The sequence below is a fragment of the Egretta garzetta genome, unplaced genomic scaffold (genome assembly GCF_000687185.1).
Source record: "Egretta garzetta isolate BGI_Z169 unplaced genomic scaffold, ASM68718v1 scaffold447, whole genome shotgun sequence".
In the NCBI taxonomy this organism is placed as follows: domain Eukaryota; kingdom Metazoa; phylum Chordata; class Aves; order Pelecaniformes; family Ardeidae; genus Egretta; species Egretta garzetta.
Genome location: NW_009260397.1, coordinates 1,905,446 through 1,927,702, shown reverse-complemented (window position 1 = coordinate 1,927,702; position 22,257 = coordinate 1,905,446). Strand labels below are relative to the sequence as shown.

At 44.2% G+C, this 22,257-nt stretch overlaps 2 protein-coding genes across 2 annotated transcripts in view; one reads left to right on the top strand and one right to left on the bottom strand.

The window, feature by feature from the left end:
- Positions 1 to 243: 243 nt before the first annotated feature.
- Positions 244 to 3,111, top strand: CCDC92 (coiled-coil domain containing 92). Its single transcript, XM_009643134.1, has 3 exons — positions 244 to 373; positions 759 to 800; positions 2,336 to 3,111. The coding sequence occupies exons 1-3, from the start codon at positions 244 to 246 to the stop codon at positions 3,109 to 3,111; spliced, it is 948 nt and encodes a 315-aa protein (XP_009641429.1).
- Positions 3,112 to 5,450: 2,339 nt separating this feature from the next.
- DNAH10 (dynein axonemal heavy chain 10) overlaps positions 5,451 to 22,257 on the bottom strand; it is a 53,567-nt gene continuing 36,760 nt past the window's right edge. The window contains exons 54-75 of the mRNA XM_035898537.1: positions 21,247 to 21,428; positions 20,357 to 20,493; positions 19,259 to 19,476; positions 18,659 to 18,880; positions 17,889 to 18,036; positions 17,077 to 17,356; positions 16,487 to 16,716; positions 15,504 to 15,777; positions 14,964 to 15,068; positions 14,300 to 14,454; positions 13,380 to 13,534; positions 12,989 to 13,172; positions 11,964 to 12,164; positions 10,557 to 10,766; positions 10,079 to 10,174; positions 9,163 to 9,334; positions 8,541 to 8,672; positions 7,922 to 8,133; positions 7,670 to 7,837; positions 7,226 to 7,406; positions 6,089 to 6,234; positions 5,451 to 5,604 (exon numbers count right to left, since the gene is read on the bottom strand). Coding sequence (XP_035754430.1) covers positions 5,458 to 5,604; positions 6,089 to 6,234; positions 7,226 to 7,406; positions 7,670 to 7,837; positions 7,922 to 8,133; positions 8,541 to 8,672; positions 9,163 to 9,334; positions 10,079 to 10,174; positions 10,557 to 10,766; positions 11,964 to 12,164; positions 12,989 to 13,172; positions 13,380 to 13,534; positions 14,300 to 14,454; positions 14,964 to 15,068; positions 15,504 to 15,777; positions 16,487 to 16,716; positions 17,077 to 17,356; positions 17,889 to 18,036; positions 18,659 to 18,880; positions 19,259 to 19,476; positions 20,357 to 20,493; positions 21,247 to 21,428 — 3,955 coding nt within the window. The 3' untranslated portion in view covers positions 5,451 to 5,457. The remainder of the gene's footprint in view (positions 5,605 to 6,088; positions 6,235 to 7,225; positions 7,407 to 7,669; positions 7,838 to 7,921; positions 8,134 to 8,540; positions 8,673 to 9,162; positions 9,335 to 10,078; positions 10,175 to 10,556; positions 10,767 to 11,963; positions 12,165 to 12,988; positions 13,173 to 13,379; positions 13,535 to 14,299; positions 14,455 to 14,963; positions 15,069 to 15,503; positions 15,778 to 16,486; positions 16,717 to 17,076; positions 17,357 to 17,888; positions 18,037 to 18,658; positions 18,881 to 19,258; positions 19,477 to 20,356; positions 20,494 to 21,246; positions 21,429 to 22,257) is intronic.

Here is a 22,257-nt window from a genome sequence, read left to right as displayed (position 1 = left end):
AAATGCGTCCCCTATGCTGCTCTGGCCTAGAGTATAATTAGGCTTTCTATGAACTTAGAGCACTTCTAATTTAAATAAATAGTCATGAAATGGAAAAACCTTTTGTGGCATTTGCTTGATTGCATAGCAATTCATTAATAGTGGAGTTCAGCTATTCCTTTTTGCTGCAGAGGGAGGGTCTTTGTATGTAACTCACTGTTACAGTTCTGCATCTGTTCACCAACAGGGTAACTGCATGTCAGAATGGCAACTCCAAACCTGGAGAACCAGCTACAGAGTGCCCAGAAGAATCTGTTGTTTCTCCAGCGAGAACATGCCAACACGCTGAAAGGCCTGCACGCCGAGATTCGACGCCTGCAGCAGCACTGCACAGGTAGCTGGGAGAGGAGGCTGATGCTGATTTGGTGCTTAACTCTCTTCACAGGAATGGAGTAACTGGTTCCTACTTCAGCGGTGAAACCTCAGCAACAAAGCCCGCCACCAGGCTATATTTGGGGTGATCGGCATGCGTCTCGGGGCACAACTGTGTGGCCATTAACCAAAGATACTTTTTTTTTTAAAAAAAAAAAGGCAATGTGTCACCTGATAGTTCCAGTTGTTTTACAGATTTGATAAATTGCAGTGGATCTACTATTGCTTCAGGTGGAGGGAAGGGTTGGTTTATTTAGATTGAAGTATGCCATTGTAAATATGCTCACCAGGTGGGGTATGGGGTAGATGATGATGTTCTAACAAAAATAAACAACTTCTTTCCTCAGATTTAACCTATGAGCTGACTGTAAAGAGTTCAGACTTGTCAGGTAAGGAATACATAGCATTTTTCTTCTAACATTCATGTTAAACTTCCTCATCTTTTTCAAAGTTTGTTGTTTTTCCATTACAGTTAAGTGAGAATACTTTGCACTTGGGATGTTGGCTCTATAAATTCTAAAGGTGTAAGAGTAGTTTTCTACTTTCCAGAATTAGTTTGTTATTTATGAAGTAAATGTCACAAGTTCTTTACCAAGGCCACATAGGAAATCTTTGAAAGAGCCAGGAATGGAGTGGAGAACTGCTGACTCCTCTCTGACAGTTCCCTGCATGCCGTATGGGAACATGGGACGTGAATTTTAGGGGCAGAAGAGTTGAAACTATTATTAAAACTTAGCTGGTCCTGTAATTACACCACAAAGCTTTCATTGTTATATATACATTTATATACACACGCTAGATTCTAGTTATTTCAGATGTATTATGTTATCAACAGGTGAAGCACGGGAATAAAATACTCCCTGGGAGTAACCTCCCGGATCAGGGATAGGACACATATTGCAGATAAGAGAGAATAGGCTAATTTAGCAAAGGAACTGAGCAGCTTTGCATGTGCTCAGCATTATTTCTTGATACTGCAATATTGCTCAGATGCTTCTCATCACAGGATTTTCGCAGTAGGTGATGTGTGGGTGATGCCGCTGCGTTGATGCTGTGCCAAGCTCAGCCACTGCCCAGTGTGGAGGAGACACCACCTAATGCTTTGTAGTTGATAGCCCTGTGATGTTGGGTGCTTGTTATTGGAGAAATTCAGGCTGCTGGTCTCTGCTAAAGAGTTGGGAAGCCATCCTGCTGCAGCAACCGAGGGAAGAGTGACAGAATCGCCCCATGGGCCCCATGGCATTAGGGCAGGGGTAACCGAGGGAAGAGTGACAGAATCGCCCCATGGGCCCCATGGCATTAGGGCAGGGGTAACTGAGGGAAGAGTGACAGAATCGCCCCATGGGCCCCATGGCATTAGGGCAGGGGTGCTGAGAGGGGTCAGCCTGCCCATTCTGGTGGTGCAGGAACCCCTAGTGTTACAGGTGGCGTGTCACGCTGTTGTGAAGAGAAGGCAGCCAGGCTCAGACAGCAGCTCAGTGACGAGGCACACCTCTGCCTTATGGAGTCACGGAGCACATCCCCCTGGAGAGCTGGGACAGCTGCTCCTGCACGCTCTCCAGCCAGTCTGGCATTTGCAGTGGGAGAATTTCCTCTTAACGACCAGAGGATTCACAAAATGGCTCCAATCTTGAGCAAAAGTTCAGCAAGTGTGGGTTCTGTAATCCCTGTTCCCCAGGCCATGTGAGGCCTCTCTACTTAGTATCAACACTGTTAAACCGTGGTGAGTGGCACTGGCTCGTCATCATTTCCCTAACAGCTGTCCTGGTGCTCCTGAAGATGAAGTCATTTTAAGAGAATTAGCTGAAGTTAGTCATCTTAGATTTCTCTTATGGCTTTGGGATGGCAAAAGGAACCCTAGAGCACTATTTTACTTGGTGGCTATTATTAACTTGAAACACTTCTGCTTTTCCTATTCTTCTAGGGAATGGTAGTTCAAGAAGTGATGAACTCAAAAGAAAGTGCGAAGATCTTGAAGCTCAGCTGAAAGTCAAAGAGGCTGAAAATAACGAATTACTGAAAGAACTTGAACAAAAGAATGCGATGATAATGGTGCTGGAAAACACTATTAAAGAAAGAGAAAAGAAGTATTTGGAAGAGTTAAAAATGAAAAGCCATAAGCTCAACATGTTGTCAAGTGAACTAGAGCAGAGAGCAAGCACTATCGCTTATTTAACTTCTCAGCTGCATGCTGCTAAGAAGAAGCTGATGAGTTCAAGTGGGACTTCAGAGGGGACCCCTTCTGGCAGTCCTGTCTTGTCCAACTATAAGCCTTCCCCTCCCAAAGATAAACTGCCGGAGACTCCACGGCGCCGAATGAAGAAGAGTCTGTCAACACCACTCAACCCCGAGTTTGAAGAGGCCTACAGAATAGGCTCGGAGAGCCGGAAGCTGCTGCTGAGAGAGCCCGTGGATGCCATGCCTGATCCCACTCCCTTTCTCTTGGCCAGGGAGACGGCGGAGGTCCATCTTATTAAGGAGAGGCCGTTAGTTATTCCACCTATTGCTTCGGATCGTGCACCCGGTGAATCGCACAGCCCAGCCCGAGAGAAGCCGCACAAGGCACACATTGGGGTGGCGCATCGCATCCACCATGTCGCGCCATCCCAGCCTCAGCCGGAGGTTGAAACGCTGGCAGTGGATCAGGTCCATGGAAGCAAAGTGGTCAGAAAGCACTCAGGGACAGACAGAACTGTTTGAGTAAAATCACTGAAATGCTCTACTCTGTTGCTGTTTATGCACTGTGATCCTGTAGGATAAATAGCACCTGCAGTAAAGTTTCTTTTGATGCCCCATGCATGCCAAACTTCTTCCAGATACATCATTAATAGATTACGCTCCTCTAACGAACCCTAACATGACTGTGTTCATATGGCAAGGTATATAACTACTAAATGCTGTGGCCAAATCGGGTACCTGACCGCTTGCTTCTGAGCACTGCACCATTTATTGTAACTACACGTGTGGACAAAGGCACAGGCTGCAGGCTGCGTTATTAATCAGTAGTAGTGAAAACAAACCTAACTCTAAACCTGCAGCGATACCTATTGGCTGTTAACAGTTGAACTATCAGTGGGGTTTTTGTCTTCACTGTGTCCGTAAGCGCTCCATACACAGCCGCTAACCGCCACGACAGCCTGTCTCACAGTAGCATTGGAAACAACACAGACGTACGTACACATTGAAATGACTGACGGGCAGCTTTTCCTTCACATGCACATGCTCGCAATTGCAAATTGTGTTCAGTTTCTCTTTCTCAAAATCCTGAAAGTCCAAGCAAGCATTACCTGAGTAATCCTAAAGACAGACTTTGGTTTGTGGCTTTCTGTAAGTAAGGAAAAAAAAAAAAGGGGGGTATTAAAGCACTCTTTTAAAGGGTTAGTGATCCTTCTAGAAAGAATATGAACACTGGGTTGGTTTATAAAACCTGAGTGGCTCCATTACCCATGTCACACTCGTCAGTACACTGCACTTGTAGCACCTTCCATACTGGCTCAGAGCCCCTTTTCCAGGGAGAAAAACGTAACTGGCTGCCCAATATGGAAATGGGTCTTTATGCTCTAACCTGCACTTTTTTTTGTAAAGGGATTTTTGTTTGTTTGTTTTGTTTCCTGAAAAACCTTTGTCTTGTTCAAGACGTGATATCATCATCAGACAGTGCTGGCTTCTGCCAGCTGAGGCAGCTGAGCTGTCCCTCTAAACTGTGTGTATTTAGTTGTAAATTTAACAGCTGTATCCAGTTCACACAGGCGGAGAACCTGGCATCCTTGATTTTTATCCTTGTGGACTGGGATGGACTTGCCTTGCACTTGCCCTGGTTCCCCTACTCCTCTCTAGTAAGCAACAGGTAGGCCCTACATCTGTTAGACTACTTGATTATTTTTAACTATTATTTTTTTCCCTAGGAAAGAAAGGCATACTGAGAGCTGTGAGAGTCTGTAATTTGGGGAGAGGAGCACAAATTTGACCATTTTTTTCTTAAGCTCTGCTCAGCACCTCCAGCTCGCCTCTGCTTCACTCTTGGCTGCAGCCTCCGAGTAGGACCAGCAAGACCCAATGGCTCCCAAATGCTGCTAAGCTTACGATGTGCCTTCAGAACCCTGTGAAAGCTGAGGAAGGATCCCTGCCCTCTGCCCTTCCCCTTGCCAGCTGTAGTCTGCCCCTCCTAAGCTTTTTCTGCAGCTGTGTGTTGGTGTGTGTCTCCCTCCGGAGCCTTGGATCACCGTCAGCTGCCTCCAGCAGGCGCTGGCAGGATGACAAACGCTGTTCTTCCCAACTGTGGTACTGCTGAATGTCCTGTGCAGCATGACGCCTTGCAGCAGGGTTGTTCCAGTCAGGGTTTGAGCAGCCACTGGCCCTAAGGCCTCCTGTGCCCTACCCCCTGCACCCCCACCCCTCAGGCACTTGCTGTTCTGGAGCCCGAGACAGACAGACAGACAACCCTGCCCGTTGTGCGGTGGGATGCGTGTTGTGACTGGTGGGGAGGGATAGGGAAAGTGTGTTCCTGGAAAATGGCTGGTTAAAGCAGGCTTGTTACTCTGTGGTTTACTATTTTTAAGTGTATTGCATTAACCAGCAGTGGGTTGGGGTTTTTTTGGTTGTTGTTGCCGTATTTTTATGGCGCGCTGTTGTATGACTGATACCCTGCCACTTGTTCAAAGATGATGGAAGGCACCGCTTCTCAGCACAGCAGAAGTGATGCTTTGGGCAATTAAAAACATTTCTTACAACCACACAGGCAAACCTTAGTCTTTGTGTGCGTGAGACTAACGTGTTACCTCTGCCATATGCATAGACCAGCTTGGAGCCCTTCCAGCTAAAAGGAAATGCAAATTACAAACCCCGCTTTTCAAATGTGTTTGTTTATTGATAGCACTAGCTTGGCTGTATTGCACTATTTAACATCAAGTGTGCCTAAGTGACCGCTGCCCCACCCATGGTGTGAATCTCTGCCTGGCTCCACACACACACACGCACGCAGACACCACGCGCACCCCCCCAAAGGGCTGGATTCTGTGGGGAAAATCTAGTGCCAGCTTCAGAGTGTCAGTCTGCGTTCAAGGTGAGACAGACGCCTTGCAGGACCCAGTGGGAAATGTGCTTTGTAGTGTAAAGATCAGCTTCAAAAACAAGGCCGACACCCATCGCATTCCTTCTCAGGGAGGTTGTGTACACAGGTGTCCGGAGGGTGTTCTGAAAGAGCATGGAGGGAAGGAGGACACTGAGTGGTGCTTGCGGTACGGCACGAAGCTGGAAACGAGAAGGGCCTCCAGGAGAGAGGACGCCCTTCAAAAATTCCCTTTTTTTTTTTTTTTTTTACAAGCCTGAAATAACTGATACCCAGGAAATGTAAACAGCATTTCAGCCAGTAACTGGTAATGGGAAAGAATGAAAGGAGCAGTGGGATTATAAGAGTGTCCCAAGGTGGCTCCACGTTCCCTGAACGGAAAAGAGGCAGCGAATGTTTATATTGACCCCCCCTAGCGTAGCCCCTAGAAAAGAGAAGCTTCAGTGATGGCTCATGTGAGAAGCATTAAACCGCGTACATTATATACTAGCAGTAACGATAGAATACTGCTGCTTGCGCCAAGAGCGAAGGCGCTACCAGCTGCTGAGGTGTGCAGACAGACGGAAGGTGGTCAGCTCATCGACCCCCTGTCCCCCGGAGGAGCCGTACCTGGAGCTTGAGCCTGTGTGCTTGGATGGGGATGATCTTCAGCAGGGGTAACTCCACCACCAGGACGCCGGGCTTGCTTCTGGTGAGGCAGCTGCGCTCCCTGTCCCAGTCTGCTCCTTCCAGGAACAGACCGGAAACAAAGCAGCCTGCACAGGCAGAAAATGCAACATCTCCTGTGAACTGAGCTACTAAAAAATCAGTTTAAGACAGCTGTTCCCGCAGCAGCTGCCCTGGGCACCCGCAGGCACGACAGAACTCACTACATCTTCAACTGCAGCGACCCAGAGGGGTCTTCTCTGTGGTGCCTGGTACTGTGTTTAAAAACATTTTTTTCAAATTAAAATGGCCTCAGCTGCATGACCGATGATGGACATTAGTAGGAATAAATACTGATTTGCAGTTTACTTCCTCACAGCAGGCGCCATCCTCCAGTCACTTGCCCAAGCAACAGCCAAGTTCTAAGCGAGGTTTTTAACTCCTGTGGGACTGCGCGTTAGGCCTGGCAAAAGGTGAAGGGCTGGGATTGAGCTGTTCTGGTACAAACACCAAGCATTTTGATGAAATGGCAGTAAATAAAGAATCGTCTGGGTAAGCCCTTGAGGTGACTTTTATTTTTAACTGAAAGTTAGAGTGAGCAAAACCGATCAGGCTTTTCTTTTTCCTCCTGTGTTCCCAATCAGGGCTCGTACCCAAAAGCATCGCTTAGCCCTCCCCTCTGCCCAGCGTTTGTTGTATTTAGTAATCAGAGCACTGCTAGTCACAGGTAGCTCATAAAGATACATTTACACAGTAACTCATACCTAGCTGTTGTTTAAATCTCGTTCAGTCTATTATTTGTGGTGTAAATAGGTCTTTGTAACCCTGCTCAGACCTGTAACGTTCTAGCGAGAGCGAGCAAGGGAGGGGGCGAGTTCAGTGGCGTGCATGGGGTGCAGAGCTGAAGCAAGCCGCTCATACCCTGTGTCAGAAACCAGGACCCCACTACTTCCCAGCTTGAAATCCTGCGGACTGTGACACGTAACCAGGGGTACTGGCTGCGCGGGGGTAGTCTAAGTAATTTACTCTGTGCCTGGCGGTTTCCCCCCTCCCCCATGAACTACTTTATTATTTTTGCCAAATAACCATAGAAACACATACCTTGAGTAGACCCTTCAGTGACGTCTTCTGCAGTCCTGTACGCGGTTACCTCTGTGTAGAGGGTGGAGTGATCCAGGGGCCACTTGTTTTTCCTGCAGGTGGCTTGAACAAGAGCCGTCAGGTACGATTCTGGGATGTGCAGGCCTGAGAGCCACATCACCTTTGGCTCACACTCGTTAACCTGCAATCACAGAAGATGAGCTGAGGCACCTGGTTCTCCCTCCACGCCTGGTACTCAGCCCAGAGGCCAGCACTCTTGACAACGTAGCCAGTGGCTGGTCTGTTGCGCCTGTAGTCGTGCAAAAATTCACCGTCGTTCTAGGTGGCGACTGGCATTAGTTCAAGTAACGCCTCTGAAGCAGCGCACGATCACTGACTTGTGCACCGACCTGTGTCGCGTATCACGCAGAGTAACAAACCCAAGCGCTCTCTGGAGGCACTCACCCAGCTGGTGTACTGGTTATACCGAGCTCTAAAGAAAATGATCCAATTTCCAAGTGTTTTGAGCGTATCAGGGGCCAGGCGCCGCCAGATGCCAGGAATCTGTCCGTTAAAGAGAGCCCGAGCCACATCGTCCAGCTCACTGCTCATTCCAACTTCCCCAGCCAAGGCCTGGAAAGATGATGAGAGTCTGAGTGCCAGCCTGGGGTGGGTGAAGCCCGACTGATTTTCTCAAGCCGCCGCGTTCTTACTTACGCGTTGCAGCTCAGCCAATGACTTTGCCATTCGAACGATCAGCTTATTAAAACGTTCCAGTTCCTGCAACAGCACCACAGTCGTAGGGGATATCTCTGGTCCAAACCCTTTCCGTATCTGGTCAAGATCGAATACCTGCGGTATTTTGTTCTGTATATCCTTAGCAACATTGGCGATATGTTCATCTCGACTAATCCCTGTACCAGTTTCACCTGAAACAAGAACACTTTAGTGAGACTAAACCTGCATAGGTTACCCCTTCTGTTGTTAATTCTCTAAGAGAACCCTGAGAGCTGACGCGCCGTTTGGCGCCCGAGCCCCCACCCACCTCAGCACCGACGCTTCCACCAGCAGCTCCCTGACTGCCTCAGAGGGAGCCTCTGGGCACGGGCTGACCCGCGCCCGTGCTGCAGGGTTACGCAGCTCAGCTGCCGCCCTCCCCTCCCAGTCCCCGCTGTTCCGCTGCCTCTGCTCCCCAGGGCCGTGGCACAACCCCCCGTGCCCCCGGCGGGGCGCAGGCAGCCCGACGGCCCCACAGCCTCAGTGCCAGGACCCAGGCAAGGAGCTCGCCACCTCCTTACTTCTTTACACCAACAAGTCAAACTAACAGAGAACGTACCTGTTTGAGGCTGCAGCTCGAGAAGATGAGCCCAGATATCACGCACCGCCTGCGTGTAGTACCCAATCTCAGCATTTGCATGAAGACCAAACACCTCGGGGGTATTGGCAAGCGGCAGAGATTCTATCGCCTCTGCAATACAAAACCGCGCTTCCTAGAGATGTGATGTATTAAACCCCAGCTACCAGGCAAAAAAGAACGCTGCAGAGAATTCCACGAGCGATTTTTTGTTATCGCTCCGCTTGAAAAAAAGCAAATGCTCTAGCTGGTGTTGAAACACTGCATGGATTGACTAAACGTGACAGCATGAAATGCGCACCCAGCCACCCCCCGAAATGTATCGCTTCGTAATAAAACAATTAACATGCTCTTCACCTGGGGATTTTTTTTTTTTTAAAGAAATGAGGAGCTGGCTGGTAAGCGCACGCTACAAAGGGCTGCTCACATAAAGCAAGAACCATACAATCAGTGGATCACAACATTGCGATACACACACACACAATGCCCAAAGTTCCTTTCAGCTTCTCATATCCAGCAATGGACAGAAGGCGAAAACAGACACTGTAAGTAGGCTTTTTTTAAAAAAAATTCTAACTTATGTGGCAGGAAAAGCATTTCTTACCAACAAAGTCGTCTTTTACAGTCCCTTGGGGAATTTTATAATCAACCTTGTTGTTTTTATAAAAATGAAACACTTGAAATGTGTCAAATACGAAATCGCCAAGGTACTCATCCATATAGACGGTCAGAATGCGACGATCGAAGCTATCAATTGCACGCCCACCATACATGACCTAGAAATCAGTTACAGCAGTGTTACAGCGCTGGCTTTGGGGCAGCAAATACAGTTACAAATCAGTGAAAGGTCCTACACCCTCTCTGCTTTTGCAGTGACCGCATGGTGTAGCACTGGCTCCCATAGGGGATACCCGGTACCTCTCGAGGGGGAGCGAGCAGGAAATATTTGCACGGAGGAGCCAGCTGCTCTGGGCACCCCTAACAGCCAGTCTTGGTGATTTATGTGCAGCGGTACCTTCCTTAGGTACCAGCTCGTGCTCAGCTGTGACAAAGTGCCACAAAATAACAGCTTCTGGTACCGTTTCGTGTCACAGCAGCTACATTGAACTGTCCGGCTGCTACACAGCACGTATGGCACACAGCGCTGCAGGGGCTCTGGAAATGCCTGTGCAGCTCTCGTGTCGGTAATACTGCGCTGTACCAATAACACCGTAAGGTTGGGCTGTTCAGTACCTTTCATCAGAGGATCCCAAGGGCTCTCATTCAAAATTAATTAAGCACTGTAACTCCCCTGTTGTGCAGTTACACGCCACGGCCCTGTTTCATTGAGACAATGAGATTAAGTGGCTTGCTCAGGGCTACACAGGAGTTTCAAGACTGCCCAGGAGAGATTCACAGCCACCGTGAGGGTACAGCCCACGCAGAAAGGAAACTTCCTTTATCTGGATTCTTTTATCATCAGGTGTTCCCTAGGGACATTGGAGGGCTCTCCTCTCCTTAGTGACGTTGCAGGCACTCACCTCACCGATAAGGTATTTGAGACTGCTCCAGGGGATCTTATCATCGTTTTGTTGGAAAGCTTTTGTCAAGTATGTGTTAAGAATTTCCATGCAGACCTAATAAAGTTGTTGGAACATGAGATAAGAAGATTCATAAATCAGCTATGCATATCCATAGACTTGACTTAATGTAGTTCTTGTTTGAAAACTTAACTTTTTAATTATTTGAGAAAAAAAAAGATTGTTAAGTATAAATCCTCTTCAGAAAAGAAACCCATGACAGAAGCAATATAAACGTGAAGGATTGGGAATCCGATTAATTTTTAGTGGCCACAATTGACATTATAGAAGATCAGGAGTCTACATGAGTACACAGCAGCAGAAAAAAATGAGGTAAAATGTTATCGTGAGGAAGGATTAAAGCTGGATAGATTTTGTATGTTTTCAAAAGTAATCTGAGCAACTCGGGAATATAAGAGCCATTGTAATTATTTCTTACCTGGAAATCAGATTCATTAAAATCATATGGTACGTTCCAGCCAACTTTCCCAAACTTTCTTCTCTCCTGAACCACAGCATGGAAAAATGCCAAGACGTAGACTAAGGATTTAAAGGCCGGATGTGGGCACTGCTCTAAGGCTTCCTGGGGAATTCTGAAGTAGGTGGCTCTCATATTCAGTTTCAGACCATTAGGTGGTTCTGTCACAACCTATCAAAATATTTATGGAAGCCATCAGTTACCGGATAGCCTCAGGAAAATAAGCTGTAGATGTATCGCGCTTTCTAAGTAAGCTATACAACGCAAGCTTGAAATTTTTGAACAGCTTTCCAAATTCCTATCAATATGGAGCTTTTCTTAAGTAAAGACACAAAGCAGACCTTTAAAGTTTATCAAGGTAAACACACATATGCAAAGAGAAACTTGATATTCTTTTAGAAATAGTCACGTTATTGGAAAGATGTTAATATTTATCGTACTTGAAGATCTAATTTACTGAAGTATTACCACTGCTTTCCATATTTTGGCATGTCCTACATACCACCACAGTCAGGTGGCTTAGCAGTCTTCAGTGCGGCTTTACTGATGATCAAACAGGCAGGGCCAGCTTCCTGGCAGCTTTTTGCAAGTGCTATAAAACCTATGATCTCATCGCTCACGACTAGACCTAGAAAGCGCGTATTTGCAGCCTTTCAAAGAGACATTCATGCTCGCTTCTCCCCACTGCAGCACTAAGCACTGCTGGAGGGGAGTACTCCAGAGCCGTCATGGACACCCTGGAGCACATATTGGGTGGATCTGTCATGCCACTGCCTTCAAACATGTGAAATAAAATTATTATGTTTACAGGACTGGTCCACCACAACAGAAGTAAAGCAGCCATAGAAAGGAGCACTGGGGCAGCATTCATGGCTTGTGCCTTCAAAATAATCAGCTCAGCTTGCTTGTGATAAATGCTGCAGCCTGAAGTAGCAGCTGGAAGCCATTATCCTATTACGACGTCTGCTCCACTGGCACTATTGCCAGGCTAGACAGAGACCTCAGCTCTGCACTTCAGCATCAGGACTGACAGGACTATTTCTGTCTCTCCGGATATTCCTCACTTGTGGCAGCATTTGAATCTAAAGAGCATTTGTCGCATTTCCAGGTTTTACTCACAAACCTCTACTCTGAAATAACTCCTTCAGAAAAAATCTGCTGAGGAGCTTTCACCCAAAGGAAAAAAATCACTGTAAGATGAACAGGATGATGAAAAAAGGATTTGGCTTACAAAGACAAAAAGCTAGTACCTACAGCCCAAGTCAACATGCTGCGTTCAGGCCGTGCTCCTCCCAAAGGCAGCCTGTTTTGCTGAATAAGAGTGGCAGGACATGCTCTCCTGACTGGGGTTTCCCCACGGCACAGTACCTTTAAGGACTTCTGCAGTATTCCAATCGGGAAGCCCTTGGTCGGGTCAGTAGTCAGCCAGAGGCGAAAGTCTGGGTGAGGCTTTGTAATTTTCTCCAGGGCCTTTTCCAGATTGACAAGCCACCTCACCAAAAGGTGACAGTTCTGCAACATTAGCCACTCCCCATGAACCGCCACGTTCTCCAGCATCTGCAAAGCAATCTTAAGAGGGAAGGAACGGTCTCTGAGTAGCTCTCCCTTTATCCTGTAAGCAAACTGACCCTGATGGCTTAGTGCAATGGATTTCCTCCTGCTAGCAAGCACACTCGGCCTTGTAGTTAGTTTTAGTAGACATAGCAGAATGCTCCTTGATGAGAACAGGCCTTTTCCAATACCACAAGAAGTTGCTCTGAGATGCTTTTTTTATTTCATTAATTCCTTTTGAAATTAAAAGTCACACAGAGTATTGCAGTATTTCAAAACAGTACAGGAGTGTGCATCGCTCAGAAAAGGGTGACGATCAGGGCCTAGGAAGTGGTGATCTAAATGAATCTAGCAGGAGACCTCCCCACTGACTGAATTCACAGCAAATTCAGTCAGCTACTAAGCTTTGGACAAGCCTGCCTCAGTGTCCATAACAAAAGGAAAGCTACAGGAAAGACAAGGAGCAGCAAGATGTCTTTTTGGTAACGAATATTGTGACTTCCAATCGACTCGTCCACACAGAGACACAAGATCACTGAGTAACTGTTGAAAGGCTGCAGAGTAACATCTTTTCAGCTCAACTGTTTTTTAACAGATGACGATATCATTCTGATTCTGAATCAGCCACTCAGCCAAATGCCCCCTTTCACGTTACAGTTTCTGTAATTATTCCCAGGCTGGCAAATCGTATGCTATGTCTGAACCGCAAAGTAACTCCCTTTAAAATGGAGCAGGCCTTCAGAAAGGAAGTTTGACCAGGCCCACAACATTAGGATCATAATTTGCAATTCACAAACTAACTTGCTGCACACAGAACATCCCTACCCTCCCACCAAAGTTACCTTTTCTTGGCCTTGTCCCATGGCTAGGAGTTTGAGTCTATCCCCTCCAAAGCCTGTCCTCTCAGCCAGTTTCATGAGGTCACTGACAGGATCAGAGCCAGGACTTAAGATGAAAACAACTGGTGAGTAAGGACTGCTCTGCTCAAAGATAGCTTCAAAGCTGATCACAGGGGGCTGCACATACCTGGTAGGAAAAGAAGCACAATAAACTGCTAATTTATTTTACACAAACATCAAAGCTCATTGCAGAGTGCACATGGAAACGATACAGAGACAAATCACACTCTCTTGCTTAGGCAAATTACAAAGTAATTTATATAGTTGATTACAATTCCCATTCTGTGTGAAATACCTGAATGGTGTGATTCAGATTTGAAAGAGCGTGACTTACTTCTCACTCATTGTCAGAGTAACGTAGTCTGTCACTGCCCGATAGAGCCGGTCCACCCGGAAACACCGTAAAAGTAGGAGCTTCTGAAAGTCCGTGAGATTGTTCTGGTACTGCATGGGGAATGGCATCTGCTCCAGAGCATCTGTATCATACCACTGGCAAGAGAAGGTGGGAGACAATGCAAACGGATCAGACGGCTCTATCAATGAAATTACTAGGAAAGCAGACAAAAGCATTTTGATTAACAAGGGGCCAAGAGACACAAGGAGAATGAAGAAGAAAGTCAATCAGCTGCAAAGGAATGTTAAAAGACTAAGTGAATGTAAAAAATTCAACTTTTTCAGTATGAAGTATTCAAGTCCAGAAACACATTTGTACTTTCATTTTATGTCAAGTAATTCTCTTACAATAAAGAAAACAGCATCTCAAGCAAAAAGTATTAACAGATTGCTTACAGGAAGACTTCTTATAAAGCAAGAAGACACGGAATGAAACTAAAGGCAGAACAAAGGGAAGTCTGTGTTTGTAGCTAGCCTATAGAACTCACTGCCGCAAGATAATCAAAGTACAATTTAGCAGTACAAAAATAAGTGAAATGTTGACTGTTGAAATCAACAGCAAAAATTCCAGTGACTTCAACAGGGCAAATAATTCATCTAAGGCATTTGAGTGGAAAATAAAAAATCTACAGTATACCAGGGAAGGGTTTTTTTGGTTTGTTTTTTAAATAATAAGAGCCCTAACTCTTCTGGAAATAAGCCAATCACTAGCTGAGGTCAAGAAGAAAAGCAAGGCCTTGACAGAAAAAGCCAGTGGTGACATGCCTCCTGCCAAGTGCTATGGCACACTGCATCATTCTTGAACATTTAATACCAGAAGAAAAGCGAGGAGAGAGAACAGAATTGCAGAAAAGCACGTACATTTTTCCATACATCTGGATTTTTCTCCACATCATCTGGAAGAGATTCAAATTTTTCAGGAAATAGTTCAGACAAGCGAATTAGGTCTTCCCAATCTTGATCTGGAAGCCAAGCATACGGTTTCTTTCGTGCACTCTTCTCCAGGGAAATATTGCCTAGTAACATTCAGAAACCAGAGCGAGTGTCCATGTCATTAATTCTCCAATACATGACCACACATACAGTCCCATTGCACAGAGAAACCAACTGGAGATTTATTTCTGGAAGCACTGTGAGATTAAACTGGTCTGCTGAAGAGAAGCTGGCATTTGACAAGTGCTTGCAAAAGCCAGAGCTGTATCTTTGCAACCATTTCTAAAATTATTTATACGTAGTCAGAAAATAACTAAAGATTATTTTCTCAGGTAACATTCTAACAATCAGCTAGTGTGAGATTTGTCAACACCTGCAGAGAACGATTAGCTTCTTCGCTGTTTAACAAAGTAAAAAAAATAGAAATAGCAGAATCCACAATTTGTGTAAACCAACATAGTTCAGCTCTCTTCAGTGGTTTCTCTAGGTGCTAGCTCTTACAGCAACTCATATCTAGTCAAAAATCTCTTTGAAAGATCTTTTAGCTATTGCTACAAATAGCTATATATTTATATACAAATATTCACTTTACCTTTTAAAAAGAACTCAAGTTCTTCTTGTGGAACTCTGCCATCAGCTTGTTCTATCCTGACAGTCATATTAAAGGAGAATAGTAGCTTGTGCTTCTCAAACAAGCCTGCATTAAAAGGACAATACTTTCAAGAATCAGCTGCTACAACATGTGGAACTGGAGTAGTCTTTAAATCCATATCCTGCACCTGGTCACCCCACAAAGATCAGGATGATCAAATATGGGGCTTTGGATCAGGTTTACAGAGTCAAAGCAGCATCTGTGAGCTACAGTCAGGGATGCGAGAACCATAGCTGTGATTCACCATTCATAACTGCATTAAGAAAAGCATTTCTTTAAAAGTTACATTGGTAATATGCACGGTTTCTTCAAACAGAAATAGGAGGGGGTAAAGTGTAAAACCAGGACCCATGCTGAGAACTGAAAATTGGTGAATTCACTGTTTGGTAACTTGCCTCTTTAATGTAAACCAACTGAAGGTGTGGCTTTTATCAAGCATTTGCACAACACAGGATCAGCCCATTGCTAAATCGCACTAACCTGTGCAGCCGTAGTTATAGGTGTTGAAAGTCAATGTATCCATGATGTTTTTTAACCTCTTCAGAAGGATAGGACTGGGCATGGATTTCCGAAGAGAGAGGCCAAAAACCTCTAAGAAGGAGACCAGTGAGTACTGATACATGATGTTGACAAGTGCCATTTCAGACAAAACGGAGAATAAAATGGCGCCCCTCCTGGCAGCTGGTCTGTAGCCATCTCGAAGACGATCAATATCCACCGCTGTCGTCTCAGCCAGATTCAGTTTTTCAATCACCTAGCCATACATGGATTTTATACACGTCATTACTGTGCTGATCCATAGTACATTACACCACAATAAGCAGAGCTATTCAGTGCCTGCCTCTCTACATTGATTGTACAGGCAATCTGGGCAGATAACCCTGAAGAAGTAGTATGTATTGTAAAAATCAAAAATTAGATAAAGTTAATCCCATCCTGTATATTAATGAAAAATAAAGGCAAAGATTTGCACAGAATCATGGAAATAGTGTGGGAAAGGCCCTATGAGGATCTTTAGTTCAACTTTCTGCCCAATGCTGGGCTATGACCACTACTAAATCAGGTCAGCTGTGGCTTTGCCCAGCTCCAGCCTGAAAACCTCCAAGGATGGAGATTCTACATCCTATCCGAGTAACAAATATCTTAATTTTTCATTTCAGATCTGATACAATACAAGACAAAGGTTGTTTCAGAGCTGAAAGAAATATATCACATGCTCTTTGCTCTAGAACTGTAAACAACCATTACTTTGGTCCTGATCAGGACTTTCCTGAAGATAGGTTTTGGTTCTCTGATGCAATAAAATACTGCCCAATACTGAAAGATGCAACATACTTATGAGAAAACTCTCCATTGCTTTTCAAACTGATTCCTAGCTTCAAGGGTGAAAGATGATGCACAATGAAAAAGGAAAGACAATGTTCTATCAGTAGATATCCTTCCAAAAAGCCCAGAGCCAGTACCTCAGTAGCTTTGGATTTTGTCTCTTCCAGGGTTTGCACCAAGTCCAAGTTGTCCAACATGTTTCCTGTGGAAGATGTCAGTTCCCGAAGGAGAGAGTCTTCCAGATCTTTCAGCAAGTTTTTGTTGTCACTTGTCTCCTGGATGAGATGTTCTCTCTGCTCTTCCAACTCCTTTCTTTCAAAACCCATAATGACACTGAGCAACTGATCCTCCAGGCCTTTTAGTGTAACTACAGATACAATACATGTACACAGCACACGGTCTTTTTTGAACACAAGGAGAGCTTTTACAGAACTTGTTTCATCTCAATCATCTCATAAAACTACAGCAATGCAGAGTGACTTGATTAATAACTTTGTATCTTAATTCTACCAAAGCATCCTAACCTGACAGATATAAAAAGAGATACTTAGCTCAGTTTCAGATTAAAAGAGAGAAGTGAGAAGAATTTTTTATTAAATCAGATGCTAAGTATAAGGGAGACTGTGAATTTTTGAGAGTTTCAGTGCTGTTCAGACAAGCACCCAGGCCCTACACTTGCACTACAGCATAATCACTACTTTATTACTATATACACACTTTTGCTTACCTGTGTAATTGATAACCATAGCTTTGCCAAACACAGAGGGAGAATACTTTGGATTTGATAATTTGGTGTTCAGGTACAATCTAAAATTACTGTCATAGTCAACCTCTTTGTCACCCAGGACAACAAATGTGCGCCCCTGTGCAACTTTGATATTCTTCTCTAAGACATTGTCTATCACAGGATCAATGTATTCATCAACACCGTGCAACAAGAAAGGGCTTCCATGCTTTATGGCCAGTTCTAGTTGTTTAAGGAAATCTGGGTCATTAAAAGAAGCCATCTGCAAGAGAATAATGGGAAGATATGAAAAGAGAACTGATACTCAACTTGCTGAACGTTATTCTTTTACAATAGTTGCCAGCACTAATGAAGTTTGCTCTTTGTTGCTTTCTGTCTTTCCTCTTACAGATGATATAAACTGCACTGGTACAAAATAGTAAAGGTGCTTATTTTTTTCTAATCAGTTGAGAATAATTTCAATTTGGAGAACTATTCTTCAAAGTTCCAACTGCGCCTCTGACTGTGTTATTGCCCTACACGGAAACTCCACCCTGGAACTGAGATAAAATACAAGGTACACCAGCCTTTTGGTTATACCATTTCTGCATGTATGAAGGCTGGCCAAGATCCCAAACAAACCATCTGTCCCAAAGAACTGAAGGTCACATGAACAGTGATATTCTCTATCTATTTCAGAGACACAGTAGTCAACACATTTGTCAGTATATAACTGGTTTCCCATTCAAGGTGACAGATATTTATGCAGCTTTTAAAACAACCAGTAAAGAAATAAAATGATCATTTATCTTTACCTTCAGGTTATTTTTTTCTTCTTTCTTCTTAATCCAATGTAATGCCTGTTGTTGTGGGTCAATACAGAGTGGGAAGCGGCTTGCATATGTTGTCAGGATGCCATTCTGGACAGAGAGCTCATCTGGAGGCAATCCCTGGGAAACCCACCTGGGAGCAGAATGGATCAAAGACCAGGCTGGGACAAAAACTTCATGGGAGAACAGCACATTTCATTTGTCAGTAAAATTATGCAATTTACTGAGCACACTATTAGACAGACATGGAAACAGAGTGTATATGATTGTGCAAATAGTGTCAAAACTCAGACTGACTCATTGTCTGAGTCATTTGTAACTACACTACTCAAAACACCGACTGTTGCGTTTGGTGAGTAATCCTGCAGTAGTTGAAATATGGGCTATCTGGGCATGAGTCTAATTCCAAATTCATTGAAGTTAATGAAAAGACTCCTGCTGGGCTTTGGGTTGAACACATATTATAGGTAACTCCTTAAAAAAATCTCCTATAAAAGTATTATATGTGTCTTCGGTTCAGTGAATGTCCCTGGAGTGTAAAGTACAATGGTTTGTTATAATAGATACCCTCTGTTAACCAGAAGAAAAATAATTCATCTTCTTACCATCTTTGAGACGTGAAAGTAAAATGGGCTCTCTCTATTATGGCTGTGCACCTCTGCCCACAATGCCAATTCTATGCTACAGATTCAGATCCAGACTCTCAGTTCACAATTTCACGTTCAGCAGTCACTGGATTTCTTTACTGGACATACCTGCTAACCTCCACCTCATTAGTCAGGAGGCTTTCTAGCCTAAATGGCTGACTGAGAGGAATCTCTCGTGAGAGGATATCTTCTTGCCACATTTGATAGATCATTTCATTACGAAACTCCCAGTTGAATGCTCCTTCATAGCTCAGAAAGGCAGCACAGAGTAGACAGTCTCCAAGCAACTTCACCTTTCGTATTTCATAGTCTTCTAATTCCTTTGTCCACCTGATAGAATTATAAGGGAATCCTGGGTTAGTCTGTACCAAGGAGGTGGGGATTATGTGCAGAATTTCCAGCTGCTGCTACTTTAGATGTAGGTTGAGACACACAAATTTACAATCGGTTATTCTCTCGCTATTATGATGGCCACAGACACTGAGTTGATCTGAACCTTCTTCCTTTTAATCTGAGTTCACCTTTTTCTTCTGCACTAAAAATTATTATTTTTCAAGTGCTAATGGATATTAGCTTAGAGTGGATATTAGTTCTTTTCAGAAACAAACATCACAGGAAATGACGTTTCCAAAAATGTCTCTGTGATAGATTTTATCCCTGGCACAGGACCCTCTGATGTCAAAAATGTCCCTCTGAATCTAGACTTACCTCTTGTTCTCAGACCTCAAGCCAAAGATGAGCTTGTCAGCAGCATCTAATCTTCTCTGCATAATCTCTGCTTCTTCTTGTAACTGTTGCTTTTCTTTTATTGCCTCTTGATACTTGTTCCCCAAAGCTTTAAGCTCATCCTGAATGGCAGCCAACTCTGCCTTTATCTTTTCCAGTTCCCGCTTACTTGAGTAATAGTTCCGTTCTAGCCGAGCCACCTACATCACATTATGAAAGAAACATAAGAGTATCAGAGGAAAGAAGGGCTTTGGAGAGAAGTGTTAAGTTCTCAGATTTCTTTTGGCTATTTCATATATTTCAAAGTGTAAGACAAAATAACTGGCATTGTTTCTCACCCATCTTGCCCCATCCCAGACATATACATCATGGTCTGATACTGCAGTTCCAAAGCAGATAAATCTCCTAGAGTTTTGTACCCACAAGGTATATTAAAGCATGTGAGCAGTCTGGCTGACATTGGAGGTCAGCAGGACTGCCATCCTGTGACAGAAGGGGAGGTTCGTCTGCTTAATAACAACATTAAGACCTCAAAAACGTCAGACTTATCATCTAGTGAATATACTTTCTCGGTAGTCAGCTGTATATAATAACCTTTTCTTGAAGAAAGTTTCCCAGCATTATCTGTTGGACATTAGATTTCCTTTGGTAATACAGTTAACTTTCCAGTCATTCTAAAAACAGTTAATCAAAAGGTCTGTGCTTAAGGGACATGGATGTTGTGAACTGCTGAGCTCTGCTCTGTCCAAATGCCACACGTTTTGAAGCCTCTTTTCAGTAGACAGCTATAAACTGTGTTTTTCTAACCATGTTAGATTACAAAAGTCCATCTGAACACATTCCTCCCTTCTCCTTCAAGCACTGATGTGGATGGGAACCCACATCCCAGCATCATGACACAACAAACACAGCAGTTTATAGCTGAGTACCTGCCTCACTCCTACTCCAATAGCTTTCCTAAACACCTCTTCTTAAGCACTTCAAAGAGGAGAAATGGGCAGTCTATGAAATTGCCAAGTATTGTTATTCTCATCAGGATCATGCTTCATCCTCCTCTAAGTTTGAATCCACACACTTTACCTTTTCTCTCTTCGGCTTGACTTCTTTAACTACATCACAGTAACTCATCACTGCTTCGACAAACTTTAACATTCCCAGGCCTGCTCTGCTAACAAGTTCCATTTCATTGAAGGTAGTGTTAAGATTCTTTAACAGAGCTAAATGGGGAAACAGAAAAATATTGCAAGTGAGTTGAATTACAGTGCAGAAATCCTCAAAGAAATAACTTCCCCTACCAGCAACATGAAACATTGGTCAGAATATTAAAGAGACTCTGACCTTAAGATGAAGCTACTGGGCTTTAACTTTAACAATGCAAGCACAGTATTGCTAGTGATCTCCCAAGTTCTTTCTCCAAGAAGGGCGTGCGTTCAGGAGTTGTTCAGCACATCTCAGGATCATGTTTTTTTTTCTCCGCAGCAGTCAGATGTAATTTTGTTCAAAGGGCCAAATTCCCCTCTTAAAGGAACTACTCTGTATTACAGCCTCAGGAGCACGTGCAAAGTTTGGCCCATAAGCTTTACATATAGTTTATCTTCTTTCCACTCTGTATATATCACATTTTAATTGTGACCACATGGATGAGGTCATAATGCTACTTCCTAAGTGGCTAAAAGCAGACAGCAGGCCTGCTCAGCTGTCTTGCTTCTTTCTTGCCTGTTCTAAACTGAAGTGTGTAAGATCCCAGCTAAGATATAAACTGGATGCAACACATAGCAGAAGGTCTCTGAACTCTGAAAAACCCAGTCACCCCAACAGTGCAACATCTGCAGCACTGCAGACAGTGTTGTTCCTTTGCACAAAGTGAATCCCATCCTCCCAAACAACACCGGAAGGATTGCCGCGGACATGGCTAATCACATTAACAGGATCCTACGTTCATTCCAAGTGTACACAGATCTGTAATTTACCTCGGACAGATTTCACTTGGCTCTGAGTAATTCCATCAAAATCAATCTCCATCAGGGATCGCAGGAAATTTGCCTCAGACATCATTCCTTTGGCTGTCTTCCAGTTTAGTTCTCTGTAACCTCTCATTATAAGAACACATTCCAAAACAGCCTGCACCTGCTTAGGGGGTTTTGCAAAGGATCTAGAAAAGAGATGAAGGAGACAATGGAGGAGAAAAAGGAGGAGACAAAGCACATGATGCCAGAGATGGGTACTTCCCTTTAAGAGAGTCATTGCAATACAAGAGCTAGCACATAAGACATCCTACACAAAGTGAAAAAGATAATCCAGGCGAGACAAGAAATTATTAACTCGTCAAAAGCTCAAAAAGATTCTTGCATTCAGACAATTTGATCAATGAAATACTAAAGGATTTCAATGGTGGAAGGCCTAAAATCCTGAGACAGGATATTCTTCCCTAGGGCAGGGAAGCAGCTGTCCGTTGGGAGGAGCGGTACAGGAAGAATCCAGAGATGGAGAAAGGAAACTAAATGAGTGTGGCAGGGGACGGAGAGCTGTTGCTATTTCAGGGAGAGCCAAGGACTGGATGTGCTTTTGTATCTATACCCAAATACTATAAAAACACAGGGAGAAGTTAATTCAGCAGAGAAATATAGTTTCATGCTATCAAAGCATCCCTGAAAAATAGCTGGTATGTGTTCTTATTCACACAGAATAAAAACAGAGGAGGAACAAAGGGGTCTGGACAGTCACTGCTCAGCCAAAAGCCATAGCAGTTGCTAGATCATCAGACACAGGGTACAGAAAAAGGGGGAAGACATCAAACAAAGGACTGGAAGAACAGGCTTGAGGTGAAGTCCTGGGCTACGAATCAGGGGATTCTGTTGTGACCTCTGCACCCAGACAACTGATGTCCTGACCTTCACCCATACACTATGCAGGTGAGAAAGGTGAGGCTAAGGCTCAAACCCTGCAAACAAGGGTGTCTCAGTGAATTTCCCATAGTTTAT

What these genes read in the sequence shown, in the direction of transcription:
- CCDC92 (XM_009643134.1), top strand. Translation starts at nt 244, where the DNA reads ATGGCAACTCCAAACCTGGAGAACCAGCTACAGAGTGCCCAGAAGAAT. An exon ending in CCTGCAGCAGCACTGCACAG is followed by an intron (nt 374 to 758) that starts GTAGCTGGGAGA and finishes TTCTTTCCTCAG; the next exon opens with ATTTAACCTATGAGCTGACT. An exon ending in AAAGAGTTCAGACTTGTCAG is followed by an intron (nt 801 to 2,335) that starts GTAAGGAATACA and finishes CTATTCTTCTAG; the next exon opens with GGAATGGTAGTTCAAGAAGT.